The sequence below is a fragment of the Piliocolobus tephrosceles genome, chromosome 21 (genome assembly GCF_002776525.5).
Source record: "Piliocolobus tephrosceles isolate RC106 chromosome 21, ASM277652v3, whole genome shotgun sequence".
NCBI classification, from domain to species: Eukaryota; Metazoa; Chordata; class Mammalia; order Primates; family Cercopithecidae; genus Piliocolobus; species Piliocolobus tephrosceles.
Window position 1 is genome coordinate 49,375,134 of NC_045454.1, and position 16,336 is coordinate 49,391,469.

Here is a 16,336-nt window from a genome sequence, read left to right on the forward strand (position 1 = left end):
AAAAAAAAAAAAAAAAAAAGTAACTTCAAGAAGGACCCCAATGAGAAGGGATCCAGCATCTCAGGATCTTCTAGCGGGGAAGAGGACAAACAGGGTCCCTACAGACGAGGGATTCTATGACAGATCCCAGGAGGAGATGCCCTGTTGATCAGAGTAACTACTAGTCCATCCTGCAGCTCGGGGACCCCACAGAGATGTGGCTTTCACGGATGGAGGGCAGGAAAGTCAGACAGCGGACAGTCTCTGCCCTCCCCAGCTTCAGCAGAACCAAAGAGATCCGAGAACGCCAGCCCGGACCGTACTTCCAGCCACGCGCAGCTCGACGCGACTACCATTCCCAGGAGGCCCCGCGGCTCCAGGCTGGCTTCCTGCCCCGCGGTGCCCGCGCAGTGGCTGCCGGAAGACGTAGTTCCCACCGCGGTAACTCCGACCGGAAGGCCGGCTCCGCCCCCGCCACCAGCCCTACCTCCTTCCATGTCCTCCGTCCAGTTGCGGCTGCTACTCGTGGGCGAGCTGGGCGAAGTGTAGTAATCGCCGCCGGGGCTCGTGTCCACGTCTTCCTCCATCGAGCCCGATTTGTGCCTCTTACTCCTTATGGGCGAGGGAGGGGGAGAGGCTGGTTACCAGGGAGACGCGGGGGCGGGGGGCGCGGCCGCGGGCTTTGCTACTTCCGGTCCTTAAGTGGGCAGGACGAGGTAGGTAGTCCCGCGAGACATCGCGGGAGCCGCGGGCTTTCAGCCCGTTCCCAATGAACGCCTGTTCCAACCCGTCCATTGCTTGGATGGGACACCCAGGCCAGAGGCAGGGAGGGTCTCAGCAGAGGTCGGACACCAAGCTAGCATGGTGGAGACCAAAACCCAGGCAGCCTGGCTAATCCCCTGACCACCTGTAGTTCTCAGAACTGCCTTGCCTGTTAGGGGTATGATCCGATTTTATGGATGGGGAAACTGAGGCACAATGTGACCCGCTCGAGGTCACACAGCATATCTCAGCAAGAACCTGTGTCTGCATTCTCTCGGGGTGGGGGGGGGGGGTCCTAAGGGCTGGCTCAGCCAGCAGGATTTGAAACTGGGGGACACAGCTTCAAACCCATGGTGGGTTGTCAGGGCTAGAGGAAGAGGCACGTGGGGCTGGCTGGGTTTTGAAGGATGAATAGGAGTTTCTCAGGCCAGGTGAATTGTGAAAAGAGGTATTCCAGGGAGAGGAATGAGTCAGCTCGGACCAGAGGGGATGGGCTGATGAACGGGGTTGTAAAATGCCCAGAGGTGGGGACCTGGGTACTTACCCACTGGAGGAGGTGCTGGGCAGCGTTCTTCTCAGGCCAGTGCTGGCTGGGTTCAGGTCGTATGCCAGGTGCCCCTGCAGCTCCCCCAGGGAGAAGTTGGGTCCTGTTCCGGTCACCACAGGTGCTGGAGAGGGTGAGGGAGGAGACTGAGGCAGGAAGCAGTGCCCTGTGCTGCGGTTTGCTTTAGAGGTAGGGAAAGCCATTGGGTGCAGTCCAAAGGGGGACCCCCTTCCCATAATGGCCCAGTTCCTAGGGTGGCTGAAACCAGTTTTATTCTATGGATCAGAGGACCAAGGTCATGGGGAGAGGCCAAGAGCACACGGTGAGGCAGAGGCATAGCCAGAGCTCAAGGCCAGGCTCTGTGGATCTGGACAGGGAGAGTGTCAGTCAGGGCTAAAGAAGGACAGCGCCCAGGACTTGCTGTGGTAGGATTCAGACAGTGTGGGATGGAATGCGCTGGGTCCCCAGCAGGTCAGCAGGGAAAGCAAGGGGACAGGAGGGGCGGGGGGGGGGGGGTCCTCTGGGGTCTCCTGGGACAGGACAGTGGAGGCCCCAGGGAGGAGGAGGAGGGATGCTGGGGCAGAAGGTTCCTTAGTTGCCATCCAGCATTTGGATTCTGTTTCCTGGGGAGGTGGGAGGGAGCCCTGACCTTGGGCTCTGGGAAGGGCCTGGCCCCCTCCCTTTCTAGGAACCTTGGCTTGATAACACAGTGGGTGTCTGGAAAGGACAAGGAGTAGGGTGAGGGGGTGGGCTCCTTCCTCCCTGCGGCCCCCTCCCCTCCCCAGGACCCAGCGCTGGGCTGACGGGAACACTCACTCCGGGACACTTGGATAAGCTCAGTGACGCTGAACACGCCAGAGGTGACAAAGCTCTCCTGGAAGTCGGTCGTGTCTGGAACACGAAGACAGTGTGGTCAGTGGGCTGAGCTGGGCCTATTTCCCTTCTCCACACTCCAGGGCTGCCTGGACTCCTGGGGCTGGCCCGAGCCTGGGTGTTCACCCTGTCTATCTCTTGCAGTGGGGGAATGACAGCTCCAGTCCGATGGGGAAGGCCCCATGGGGGGGCCCTTGTCCTGCGTGGGCCTTCACACAGCCTTCATCCGGGCCCCCCCCACGCTGTGGAACACTGCCTTTAAGTGGACAGCAGGCCGGGCGCGGTGGCTTACGCCTGGAATCCCAGCACCGTGGGAGGCCGAGGCAGGAGGATCGCTTGAGCTCAGGAGTTCAAGACCAGCCTGGGGAACACAGTGAGACCCCATCTCTACAAAAAGTGTTAAAATTGGCCGGGCACGGTGGCTCAAGCCTGTAATCCCAGCACTTTGGGAGGCCGAGATGGGCGGATCATGAGGTCAGGAGATCAAGACCATCCTGGCTAACACGGTGAAACCCCGTCTCTACTACAAAATACAAAAAACTAGCCGGGCGAGATGGCGGTGCCTGTAGTCCCAGCTACTCAGGAGGCTGAGGCAGGAGAATGGCGTAAACCCGGGAGGCGGAGCTTGCAGTGTGCTGAGATCCGGCCACTGCACTCCAGCCTGGGCGACAGAGCGACTCTCAAAAAAAAACAAAAAACAAAAAACAAAAGCAAAAATGAGTGGAGGCCGGGCGCGGTGGCTCATGCCTATAATCCCAGCACTTTGGGAGGCTGAGGCAGGCGGATCACGAGGTCAGGAGATCGAGACCACAGTGAAACCCTGTCTCTACTAAAAATACAAAAAATTAGCTGGGCATGGTGGCGGTCACCTATAGTCCCAGCTACTCGGGAGGCTGAGGCAGGAGAATGGCGAAAACCCGGGAGGCGGAGCTTGCAGTGAGCTGAGATCGTGCCACTGCACTCCAAAATGAGTGGAGAGCAGAGACCTGGGCTCACATCGGCTCCATCACCCGCCTCGGTGTATGATCTGGGGCAGGTCACTTTCCCTCTCTCAGCCTCCATGTTTTCCTAATCGCAGAAGTGGAAACCATGAATCCCACCGTCGGGTTGTCCTGAGGTCTGCGTCCAACTGCCTGGGAGGGGCGACTGGCTTGCTTTGCACACTGTCACCCTTCGAGATACTCTGGCTTCTTGTTGTTCTCCCCTCCAGACTGGGAGGTCCGTGTGGGCAGGGATTTCTGTCTGCCCCGACCCTGCAGTGTCCTTCATACCTAGACCAGAGCTTGGCACCCAGCATTGGGTCAGTTAAAATGGGGAGCTGAATGGGGGGTCCACAAGCCGCAGTTAAACTCCCCACCCTGTGTCCCCGGCACCGCTCCTACCTAATGTCAAAGGAAGGGAGATCGCCCTCTCCTAACTAGAGTGGTTTGGACCCATTTCACAGATTTGGAAATCGAAGTTGTCCCCGAGAGGTCAGGAGCCTTGGCCAACCTCAGACAGCTTGGGGACAGCCCTGTCCTGCCTTCGGACGCCCTTGCAGGAGGGATTCAGGGATTCAACAGGCGTTTACTAAGCATCCACAGTGTCTGGTTCTGAGCTGGGCCCCGACACAGCAGGAGATAATATAGGCGGAAGCAGTCTCCCCCATGAGACTCAAAGTCTAGTGCGAGCGACAGCAGCCAAGATTAATAGGTCAGCAAAGTCCACGAGTGTTCCTAGCAGCACTCTTCACAGCTCAAACTGGAAAACCACCCAAATACCCCTTCAAAAGATGAAGAGAGAAACAGCGTGGTCTATCCACACAATGGAATAGGACTCAGTTGTGAAAAGGATGCCAGGCGCGGTGGCTCACGCCTGTAATCCCAGCACTTTGGGAGGCCAAGGTGGGCAGATCACGAGGTCAGGAGATCGAGACCATCCTGGTTAACACGGTGAAACCCCGTCTCTACGAAAAATACAAAAATTTAGCTGGGCGTGGTGGTGGGCGCCTGTAGTCCCAGCTACTCAGAGGCTGAGGCAGGAGGATGGCGTGAACCTGGGAGGCGGAGCTTGCAGTGAGCCGAGATCGCGCCACTGCACTCCAGCCTGGGCGACAAAGCGAGACTCCGTCTCAAAAAAAGAAAAAAAAAAAAAATGAAGAGATAAACACAGCATGGCCTATCCACACACTGGAATAGGACTCAGCCGTGAAAAGGATGCTGGGCGTGGTGGCTCATGCCTGTAATCCCAGCACTTTGGGAAGCTGAGGTAGGTGGATCTCGTGAGCTCAGGAGTTTGAGATCAGCCTGGGCGACATGGTGGAACCTTGTGTCTACAAAAAATATGAAAATTAGCTGGGTATGGTGGCGTGTGCCTGTAGTTCCAGCACTTTGGGAAGCTGAGGTGGGTGGATCACTTGAGCCCCGGAGTTTGAGACCAGCCTGGGCAACGTGGCGAAACCTCATCCCTACAAAAAGTACAAAAATTAGCCAGGCGTGGTGGTGCACACCTGTAGTCCCAGCTACTTGGGAGGCCGAGGCGGGAGGATCGCTTGAGCACTGGAGGTCGAGGCTGCATTGAGCTATGATTCCACCACTGCACTCCAGCCTGGGTGACAGAGCAAGACTCTGTCTCAAAAAAAAAAAAAAAAAAAAAAAAAAACGGGAAAAGAATGAGGACCTGGGCTGGGTGCAGTAGTGGTAGCTCACGCCTGTAATCCCAGCACTTTGGGAGGCTGAGGTGGGTGGATCACCTGAGCTCAGGAGTTCAAGACCAGCCTGGCCAACATGGTGAAACCCCATCTCTACTAAAAATAGCCAGGGATGGTGGCGGGCACCTGTAGTCCCAGCTACAGGCTGAGATCATGCCGTTTTACTCCAGCCTGGGCATCAGAATGAGGCTTCATCTCAAAAAAGGTAAATAAAAATAAAAGAACGAGGCTCTGACACAGGGTACAACATAGATGCACCTTGAGGACATCACTCAATGAGAGACGCCAGACACAAAAGGCCACACGGTGTGTGATGCCATTTCTTTCTTTTTTTTTTTTTTTTGAGACGGAGTCTCACTCTGTCGCCCAGGCTGGAGTGCAGTGGCGCAATCTCGGTTCAATGCAACCTCTGCCTCCCAGGTTCAAGCGATTCTCCTGCCTCAGCCTCCCAAATAGCTAGGATTACAGGTACCTGCCACCACACCTGGCTAATTTTTGTATTTTTAGTAGAGGCAGGATTTCACCATCTTGGTCCAGCTGGTCTCAAACTCCTGACCTTTTGATCCACCCACCTTGGCCTCCCAAAGTATTGGGATTACAAGTGTGAGCCATTTCTCTGAAATATCCAGGACAGGCCAAGCCACAGAGGCAGGGAGGGGATACGTGGGCACCAAGGCTGGGAGAGGAGATGGGGAGTGGTGGCTGATGGGGACGGGGTTTCTTTTAGGGGGGATGAAATGTTCTGGAATTAGGCTGGGATCGGCGGTTCACATCTGTAATCCCAGCACTTTGGAAGGCTGAGGTGAGAGAATCACTTGAGATCAAGAGTTCGAGACCAGCCTGGCCAACGTGGTGAAACTCTGTCTCTACTAAAAACACAAAAATTAGGCCGGGCGCGGTGGCTCACGCCTGTAATCCCAGCACTTTGGGAGGCCGAGACGGGCGGATCACGAGGTCAGGAGATCGAGACCATCCTGGCTAACACGATGAAACCCCGTCTCTACTAAAACCTACAAAAGAAAAACTAGCCGGGCGAGGTGGCGGGCGCCTGTAGTCCCAGCTACTCGGGAGGCTGAGGCAGGAAAATGGCGGGAACCCAGGAGACGGAGCTTGCAGTGAGTCGAGATCGCGCCGCTGCACTCCAGCCTGGGCGACAGAGCGAGACTCCGTCTCAAAAAAAAAAAAAAAAAAATACAAAAATTAGCTGGGTGTGGTGGCATGTGCCTATGATCCCAGCTACTCGGGAGGCTGAGGCATGAGAATTGCTTGAACCAGGAAGGTGGAGGTTGCAGTGTGCTGAGATTGCGCCACTGCACTCCAGCCTGGGGGGAAAAATGTTCTAGAATTAGATAGAGGTGAATGTACTTAGTGCACTTTGACTTGGACACTTAAAAATGGTTAAAATGATACATTGTACATTATGCACATTTTGCTACAAATTAAAAGTTCATTAAGTCAAATGCGAGGTGCACCAGCCTGTGGTAAGGCAGGCGGCCGGTGGGGAACCAGCCAGGGTGGGGAGGGAGGCTCTTTTACACCCAGGGCTCAGAGAAAGCCTGGCCGAGATGGTAGCATTTTACAAAGACCTCAAGATGAGACTGGATAAGAGGAAGGAACTTGTTAAAATCTGCAAAGCTCCGAGAACAGCGCCTGGCAACCGCCCCGTGACTCTTGGCTTCTCTGATGCGGATGATGTTTCATCACCTCCCTGAGGGCCACGATGTTCCCGGCACTGGGAACAGCCCGTGCAAAGGCCCCCGGGTTGAAACGCACTTGGCAAGTTGCAGGCCAGCAGGGTTGGAACGGAAAGAGCCAGGGAGTCTGGTCCGTTTGGAGGTGGGACAGGCTCTTGGCCTTTGGGTGGCGGAGGGAGCAGTTCCTCTCCCGCCCCCCAGGGGGCAGCACGGGCTGCAGGGAGCTCCTGGCTGTGTCCAGTTCTGCAGACCCAAACCCCCGCCAGTCCCCCTGGTACAATCTTTCCTTTCTTTTTTAGAGACAGAGTTTTGCTCTGTTGCCCAGGCTGGAGTGCAGTGGTGCAATCATAGCTTACTGCAGCCTCAAACTCCTGGGCTCAAGCGATGCTCCTGCCTCAGCCTCCCAAGTAGCTGGGACTACAGGCACACACCACCATGCTTGGCTAATTTTTGTATTATTATTATTATTATTATTATTATTATTATTATTATTATTATTACGTTTTGTAGAGACAGGGTCTTGCTGTATTACCCAGGCTGGTCTCAAACTCCTGGGCTCAAGTGATCCTCCTGCCTCAGCCTCCCAAGTAGCTGGGATTATAGGCATGTACCTCCATGCTTGGCTAATTTTTGTATTTATTTATTTATTTTTGATAGAGATAGGGTCTTGCTATACTACCCAGGCTGGTCTTGAACTCCTGGGCTCAAGCGATCTTCCCGCTTCGACCTCCCAAAGTGCTGGGATTGCAGGCTTGAGCCATCATACCAGGCCCCCTGTTACAGTCATTTGCTGGGTAAAGACAATGAACTCTGCCCCGTGCTGGGAGGTTCAGGGCCACACATTCTGAGGAGGACAGAGAGGTGGCCCCCGAGTGTCCAGAAGTGGCCAGAGCCGTTTCCTGCTGACCCAGCTGGCCAGCTGGTGTCAGCACGCCCCTCCGCCTCCCCCCACCGGGGTTTCCTGTTTGTGCAGCGCCTGCTATGCTCCATCTCTGGGGGACTCCCTGGCGAGCTGGGAGGACGTGATTTCCTCTACCAGACGCCCAAACTCCCCAGGGGACCAGGCCAAGCGCCGTTGCCCCCACCTCCCTCCAACATCTGGCTTGGAGAAAGGCGTCTGGGGATCACAGGAGGCCGAGGAGGACCCGGGTCACAGACGGAGGAGTCACCAGGGGCCAGTGAGGAGTGGCCTCAGGCCTGTGAACCTCCGGGAACCTTTCAGCCTCCCTGTGCACGCCTGTTCCGGTCCTTCCAAGAAGGACGCCTCACCCACTCGCTTTCTCTTCCTTCCTTCTTTTCCTTTCCTTTCCTTTTTTTTTTTTTTTTTTTTTGAGACAGAGTCTCACTCTGTCCCCCGGGCTGGAATGCAGTGGCGTGATCTAGGCTCTGCAACCTCCGCCCCCCCCAGGTTCAAGCAATGGTTTCGCCAAGCTTGAACCATTCAAGCTTTTGTCATGTTCAAGGCTGGTCTTGAACTCCTGACCTCAGGTCATCCACCCAACTCGGCCTCCCAAAGTGCTGGGATTACAGGTGTGAGCCACCGCACCCTGGCCCCTTCCTGCTTTTTCTTTTGTTTTTTTTGAGACGGAGTTTTTACTCTTATTGCCCAGACTGGAGTGCAATGGCACAATCTCAGCTCACTGGGTTCAAGCAATTATCCTGCCTCAGCCTCCTGGGTAGCTGGGATTACAGGCATGCGCCTCCACGCACGGCTAATTTTTGTATATTTAGTGGAGATGTGGTTTCTCCATGTTGATCAGGCTGGTCTCAAACTCCTCACCTCAGGTGATCCACCCGCCTCAGCCTCCCAGAGTGCTAGGATTACAGGCGTGAGCCCCCACACCCTGCCCTTTTTTTTTTTTTTTTTGAGACAGAGTCTTGCTGTGTCACCTAGGCTGCACGATCTTGGCTCACCACAACCTCTGCCTCCTGGGTTCAAGTGATTCTCCTGCCTCAGCCTCCCGAGTAGCTGGGATTATAGGTGTGCACTGCCATGCCTGGCTAATTTTTGTATTTTCAGTAGAGACATAGTTTCGCCATGTTGGTCAGGCTGGTCTTGAACTCCTGACCTCAGATGATCCACCCAACTCGGCCTCCCAAAGTGCTGGGATTACAGGTGTGAGCCACCACGCCCAGTCCCTTCTTTCTTTTTCATCTCTCCTCTTTCCTGTCCTCACACATCCTGTCTTCTCTCTTTTTCTCTCTGCTTCATCCCTCTCTCCTTCCTTTCTTTCTACAAATATTTATTGAGCACCCACTCTGCACCAGGCCCCATTCTAAGCCCCGAGGGCACAACAGAGATCTAGACAGACAAAGCCTGTCTGCCCTCGAGGAGGTGACATTCCACTGGGGAGATGAGCAAACACCCGTGCAGTCACTAAGCAACTCAGCAAATCCATAGGCAATCACTAACTTCCTCTGAAGGAGAGAAAACAGAGGGCTGAGATTGAGGGTGGCTAGAAGCTGCGTGAGGTGAAGGAGCTCAGGGTAGACCTCTCTGAGAAGGGGGCATTTGAGCTGAGACCAGGGGAGATCTGGAGAGAGCAAGTGAGCAGTTAGTTAGCTGTTTAGACAGAGGGAACAGAATGTGCAATGGCCCTGAGGCAGGACTGGGCCTGGTGCACTGGAGGAACAGTGAGGAGGTCTGTGTGGCTGGGAGTGGGCAAGGGGGAGAGAGGGAGGAGGGGAGGACAGGGTGGGGTGGGGACAGGTTGTGCAGGGCCCTGTGGGCCACAGGGAGGACCTGGGCTTTTACCTCAAGAGAGGTGGGAGCCATGGAGGATTGTGGAGGGCTGTGGGCAGAGGAGGGATGGGCCCTGACTTGGGGGCTCACAGGCATCCTCTGGCCATAGTGAGAAAGACAAACGGTGGGGGACAAGGGCGGGAGCTGGGGGCGAGGATGGAAGTGACTGCTCTGGTCTAGGTGAGCTAAAATTACCCACTTCCTATCCCTACAACATAGAATTACACTGTCCTACCCATCTATGAAGACATCCCATGAGGGCTGGTGTGGCGGCTCACACCTGTGATCCCAGCGCTTTGGGAAGCCAAGGTAAGAGGATCACTTGAGCTCAGGAGTTTGAGACCAGTCTGAGCAACATAGTGAGACTTTGTCTCTACAAAAACAAAAAAATGTTAAAAAACCAGGCGCGGTGGCTCATGCCTGTAATCCCAGCACTTTGGGAGGCCGAAGTGGGTGGATCACGAGGTCACGAGTTTGAGACCAGCCTGGCCAACATGGTGAAACCCCATCTCCACTAAAAATACAAAAATTAGCCAGCCGTGGTGGTGGGCACCTGTAATCCCAGCTACTCGGGAGGCCGAGGCAGGAGAATGGCGTGAACCCAGGAGGCGGAGGTTGCAGTGAGCTGAGATTGCACCACTGCACTCCAGCCTGGGTGACAGAGCGAGACTCCATTTCCAAAAAAAAAAAAAATAGCCAGGCACAGTGGCGCACACCTGTAGTCGCAGCTACTTGAGTGGCTAAGGTGGGAGGATTGCTTGAGCCCAGCTGGTCCAGGCTGCAGTGAGCTAGGATGGTGTCACTGCACTCCAGCCTAGGCAGCAGAGTGAGACTGTTTCTAAGACAAACAGGCCGGGCGCGGTGGCTCACGCCCGTAATCCCAGCACTTTGGGAGGCCAAGGTAGGTGGATCACCTGAGATCAGGAGTTCAAGACCAACCTGGTGAACATGGAGAAACCCCATCTCTACTAAAAATACAAAAATTAATCCCAGCACTTTGGGAGGCCGAGATGGGCGGATCACGAGGTCAGGAGATCGAGACCATCCTGGCTAACAAGGTGAAACCCCGTCTCTACTAAAAATACAAAAAACTAGCCGGGCGAGGTGGCGGGCGCCTGTAGACCCAGCTACTTGGGAGGCTGAGGCAGGAGAATGGCGTGAACCCGGGAGGTGGAGCTTGCAGTGAGCTGAGATCCGGCCACTGCACTCCAGCCTGGGCAACAGAGCCAGACTCCATCTCAAAAAAAAAAAAGAAACAAAAAAAAAACAAAAATTAGCCGGGCGTGGTGGCGCGTACCTGTAATCCCAGCTACTTGGGAGACTGAGGCAGGTGAATCACTTGAACCCGGGAGGCGGAGGTTGCAGTGAGCTGAGATCGCACCACTGCACTCCAGCCTGGGTGACAGAGTGAGACTTCCTCTCAAAATAAATAAATGAATGAAAACAAAACAAAACAAAACAAACAAAAACCCCCAAACATCCCATGGGACTGTAGAACCCTCCGGACTCTCCCATGGGCTGAGCACCTCAGAGCCCAGAAGCTGGGAGCTCAGAGTCGTGGGTTCCAACCCAGCTCCCTGGTCGCCTCTCGGCAGGCCCCTTAACCTCTCTGAGCCTCAGTCTGCTCCTCTGTAAAATGAGTGGTGCCAAGCAAATGATTCCTAAAAAGACAAGGACAGGGCTGTGCCCTCCACCCTTCACCACCACGATGCCCCCAGACTCACCCAGCGTGATGGGCTTGCTGTCCTCCTGGTCAGAGCCCATCCCCGCCCGGGGACTGCCGCTCTGCTCTGCATCTGCAAAGAGAGGGAAGAAACATTGGTGACGTCACAGAGACCCCACCCCAGGAGCAGATGAGGTGTTGATGCCGGTGCTCCAGTCCTAGGCTGGGCCAGTGCTGTGGAGACAGATAGTGGCCCCGAAACACGCCCAGGCCCCGGGGTCTCTGCTTGGGCCCTTCCCTTGGCTGCTGCCCTAAAGGGTCACGGACATCTGGCCAGGCACCCTGCAGACACCAGCTAGGCCCCTGTGAGCGCCAGTGTACCTGTATGCTGGGGTGAGCCCTCCGCTTCTGCAGGGATGGCTCAGTCATGGGTAAGAACTTAGACATGTGGAGTCTTAATAGACCGACGTTCAAATCCCCGCTCTGCTGCTTTCTTGCTGTGTGACCCTGAGCAAGTCACTTGCCCTCTCTGAGCCTCATCTGTAAAATGAAGTTCAGGCCAGGCATGGTGGCTCACGCCTGTATTCCCAGCACTTTGGGAGGCCAAGGGAGGCGGATCACCCGAGGTCGGGGTCAGGAGTTTGAGACCAGACTGTCCAACATGGTGAAACCTCATCTCTACTAAAAGTGCAAAAACTAGCCAGGTGTGGTGGCACAGACCTGTAATCCCAGCTACTGAGGAGGCTGAGGCAGAAGAATCGCTTTAACCTCAGAGGCGGAGGTTGCAGTGAGCCAAGATTGCACCACTGCACTCCAGTCTGGGCGACTGGAGTTGGAGGTCAGCCTGGGTAACATAACAAGACCCCATCTCAGAAAATAAAATTAAACAAACAAACAAACAAAAAACAAAACGGCCAGGCACAGTGGCTCACACCTGTAATCCCAGCACTTTGGAAGGCCAAGGCAGGAAAATCACTTGAGGTCAGAAGTTGAAGACCAGCCTGGCCAACGTGGCGAAACCCCGTCTCTACTAAAAATACAAAAATTAGCTGGGCGTGGTGGCACGGTCATGTAATCCCAGCTACTGCGGAGGCCGAGTCAGGAGAATCACTTGAACCCGGGAAGCAGAGGTTGCAGCAAGCGGAGCTCATGCCACTGCACTCCAGTCTGGGCGACAAGAGCAAGGCTCCATCTCAAAATAAATAAATAAATAAAATAAAATGAGGTTCAGTCATTCAGCCCCGCCTCAGCCCTATGCAGGAGGTCTATCACTGTGTCCGTTTTACAGACAGGGAAACTGAGGACCAGAGAGGTTAGTCCTGGAGACGTCAGGTCCATTAGCCTCAGCCTCTGCCCCTGTAGTCCCAGGGACCCGACTGTTAGTCCTGGGTCGCCATTCAGAGACCCCAGAGAGAAGAGGCTGAGGGATGGTCTCTGTGATGGCGACGCCCCCACCGCCCGCCTGGCTTGGGTGTCCCTCTGCCCCGGCGCCTGCCCCTCCATCTTATCTAAAAATAATCAGGTTCCTTGGCAGACGCGCAGGCAGACAGACGCTGAGCTCAGCGTTATCAGCTCTGGCAGCCTGGATGCAGGACGAGTCACATCCGCCCCCTCTGCAGCCCTGACCCCTCCATGGAGGGCTGAAGCTGGGGGGCAGGTGGACAAGCCCAGCCAGGCAGACCCCCTTCCCCAGCCGCACCCATGGATCGCCCAGGTCAAAGACGAAGGTGGCAGGAACCAACATCGAAGGCCGCAGGAAGTGACATGCTCCTCCGGCCCACCAGCCAGACCCCAAGGCCAGGATGCAATTGCTGTGTGACCTCAGGCAAGTTGCCTAACTGTCCTGAGCCTGTTTCTCATCTTCCACGTGGCACAAATATTGCCCAGGCCTTATCAGAGCTGGGAGGTAGTAAGGAGAGCAGACTCCTGAGGCACTTGAGAGCATTTGGAGACTTCAATCACGAGAGAATCCGCCCTGTTATTACTTTCTTCTATTTCTTTTATTTTTTTGTAATTTTTTTGAGACAAGGTCTCACTCTGCCAGGCTGGAGTGCAGTGGTGCGATCGCAGCTCGCTGTAACCTCCGCCTCCCTGGTTCAAGTGATTTTCCTGCCTCAGCCTCCAGAGTAGCTGGGATTACAGGCGCTTGCCACCACGCCCGGCTAATGTTTGTATTTTTAGTAGAGACGGGGTTTCACCATGTTGGTCAGGCTGGTCTTGAACTCCTGACCTCAAGTGATCCACCTGCCTCGGCCTCCCAAAGTGCTGGGATTACAAGCATGAGCCACCGTGCCTGGCTGTATCCATTTCATAGAGAAGGAAAGCTACGGGTCAGAACCATGAGCAGTGTTCTCCCTCCCAGGCCCCGCCATGGGCTTTTTCACCAGGGTTATTTTATCCAGTTTTGTGCTGGGATCAGACACCTGAGCCAAGTACTGTCTCTGAGAGCCCCCCGGGTCTCTGTGTTCCTGAGCAGGTCACTTTCCTTTCAAGGCCTGAATTTCCTCATCCACAAAATGAGATGATGACTAAGCCAGGGGTAGTGGCACAGTGGCTCACGCCTGTAATCTCTGTACTTTGGGAGGCCGAAGCAGGAGGATCGCTTGAGACCAGGAGTTCGAGACCAGCCAGGGCAACATAGTGAGACCCCGTTTTTACAAAAAATTAAAAAAAAAAAAAAAAAGGCCAGGCACGGTGGCTCACTTCTGTAATCCCAGCACTTCGGGAGGCCGAGGCGGGCAGTTCACTTGAGGTCAGGAGTTCGAGACCAGCCTGACCGACATGGTGAAACCCTGTCTCTACTAAAAATACAAAATTATCTGGGTATGGTGGCGCATGCCTGTAATCCCAGCTACTTGGGAGGCTGAGGCAGGAGAATTGCTTGAACCTGGGAGGTGGAGGTTGCGGTGAGCTGAGATCGTGCCATTACTGCACTCCAGTCTGGGTGACAAGAGCAAAACTCCATCTCATAAAAAAAGAAAAAGAAAAAAATTAGCTGGACATGGTGGCAGATGCCTGTAGTCCCAGCTACTCAGGAGGATCACTCGAGCCTGGGAGGTCGAGGGTGCAGTGAGCTGTGATCATGCCACTGCACTCCAGCCTGAGTGACAGAGCAAGACCTTGTTTTAAAAAAATAAATCGGCTGGGGGCGGTGGCTCACGCCTGTAATCCCAGCACTTTGGGAGGGTGAGGCAGGCGGATCACGAGGTCAGGAGATCGAGACCATCCTGGCTAACACAGTGAAACCCCGTGTCTACCAAAAATACAAAAAAATTAGCCAGGCGTGGTGGCGGGCGCCTGTAGTCCCAGCTACTCAGGAGGCTGAGGCGGGAGAATGGCGTGAACCCAGGAGGCGGAGCTTGCAGTGAGCCGAGATCGCGCCACTGCACTCCAGCCTGGATGACAGAGCAAGACACTATCTCAAAAATAAATAAATAAATAAATAAATGAAAGAAAATACATGGAGACCACTCTCAGGGTTGCCGTGGGAATGATCATAGCAATGATATTTCCCGGTGCACGGAGCCTCTGGAGTTAGCTTGGCACTGTGCTAACGGCTTTGCACACACTGTGTGTCCAGCACCCACTAACTGCCACGACCAAAGGTGCCATAAACAGCACAGGAGCAAGGCCCGGTGCCTCAGTTTCCTCATCAGGAAACAGAGGAGCAGAGGAGAGAAGCCCTTTCTCCAGCGAGGCTGCCCTAGCCGTGGCCAACTGGGCCAGAAAGCAGCCGAGGGGAGTGTGCCCAGCTCGGCCCCGAGCCCTGCAGCCGATCCCAGGCTGGGGCAGCCAGCGGCCCCTCGGAGCTGGCCAGTTCCGTTTGGACTGCCTCAAAGCTGGGCACCGGTGGCCATGATGTTGGGAAGGGCCCAGCCTGGGCATCCGGCCGTTTGGGCTCCAGGCTGTGGGCACAGGACCTTCTTCTGGAACCAGAGCCCACATGGACTCAGCAGGCTGCAGTGTCCAGCTGGCGTCCGGATGTTTCCCTGGGAAGCGAGAATGTTTCTTGGGCACCTACTAAGTGCCAGGCCCCCACGGTGGCTCCCAGCATGAGCCTGCAATTTGGGCAGCCAAGGAGTGGGGTCTCAGATGCATCCATGCCTCACTCTACTCATCTGTGAAATGGACACAGCTATAGCACCCTCTCTTAGAAGCTGTTTATGAGGAACAAGATGGTAATGAATGAAACATTGGCCAGGCGCAGTGGCTCACACCTGTATTCCCAGCACTATGGGAGGCCCACGTGGGTGGATCAAGAGGTCAGGAGTTCGAGACCATCGTGGCCAACATGGTGAAACCTCACCTCTACTAAAAATAAAAAAATTAGTTGGGGCCAGGCGCGGTGGCTCACACCTGTAATTCCAGCACTTTGGGAGGCTGAGGCGGGTGGATCATGAGGTCAGGAGATTAAGACCATCCTGGCTAACACGGTGAAACCCCGTCTCTACTAAAAATACAAAAAAATTAGCTGGGTGTGGTGGCGGGCGCCTATAGTCCCAGTTGCTGGGGAGGCTGGGGCAGGAGAATGGTGTGAACCCGGGAGGCGGAGCTTGCAGTGAGCCGAGACTGCACCACTGCACTCCAGCCTGGGCAACAGAGTGAGATTCTGTCTCCAAAAAAAAAAAAAAAAAAATTAGTTGGGTGTGGTGGTGCATGCCTGTAGTCCCAGCTACTCAGGAGGCTTAGGCAGGAGAATCACTTGAACTCAGGAGGCGGAGGTTGCAGTGAGCCGAGATCGGACCAACTGCACTCTAGTCTGGGTGACAGAATGAGAGTCCATCTCAAAAAAAAAAAAAAAGAAAAAAAAGGTGATAAATGAATTATTATTATTATTATTATTATTATTATTATTATTATTTTGAGATGGAGTCTCGCTCTATCACCCGGGCTGGAGCGCAGTGGCCGGATCTCAGCTCACTGCAAGCTTTGCCTCCCGGGTTCATGCCATTCTCTTGCCTCAGCCTCCCGAGTAGCTGGGACTACAGGCGCCCGCCACCTTGCCAGGCTAATTTTTTGTATTTTTAGTAGAGATGGGGTTTCACCGTGTTAGCCAGGATGGTCTTCGATCTCCTGACCTCATGATCCTCCCGCCTTGGCCTCCCAAAGTGCTGGGACTACAGGTGTGAGCCACCGCGCCTGGCTTACCATTCCATCTTTAAACGCACAGCTTAGTGGCATTAAATGCATTCCAGCAGCTATGCTGCCATCACCACCATCCTCTCCAGAACTTTCTCATCTTCCCGAACTGAAACTCTGTCCCCATGGAACACTCACTCCCCGTCCCCTCCCCAGCCCCGACACCCCCACCCCCCAACCTCCTTTCTGTCTCTACGAATCTGATGACTAGGGACCTCCTAGGAGTAGAACCACACAGGATTTGTCCTTC

At 54.8% G+C, this 16,336-nt stretch overlaps 1 protein-coding gene across 6 annotated transcripts in view; it reads right to left on the minus strand.

The window, feature by feature from the left end:
- Positions 1–16,336, minus strand: part of NFIC (nuclear factor I C) — a 108,773-nt gene that overhangs the window by 27,246 nt on the left and 65,191 nt on the right. For all 6 annotated transcript variants that reach the window (XM_026455503.1, XM_026455502.1, XM_026455500.2 and 3 more), the window contains exons 3-6: positions 11,009–11,080; positions 2,102–2,176; positions 1,286–1,409; positions 467–591 (exon numbers count right to left, since the gene is read on the minus strand). In XM_026455503.1, the coding sequence (XP_026311288.1) occupies positions 467–591; positions 1,286–1,409; positions 2,102–2,176; positions 11,009–11,080 (396 nt within the window). The remainder of the gene's footprint in view (positions 1–466; positions 592–1,285; positions 1,410–2,101; positions 2,177–11,008; positions 11,081–16,336) is intronic.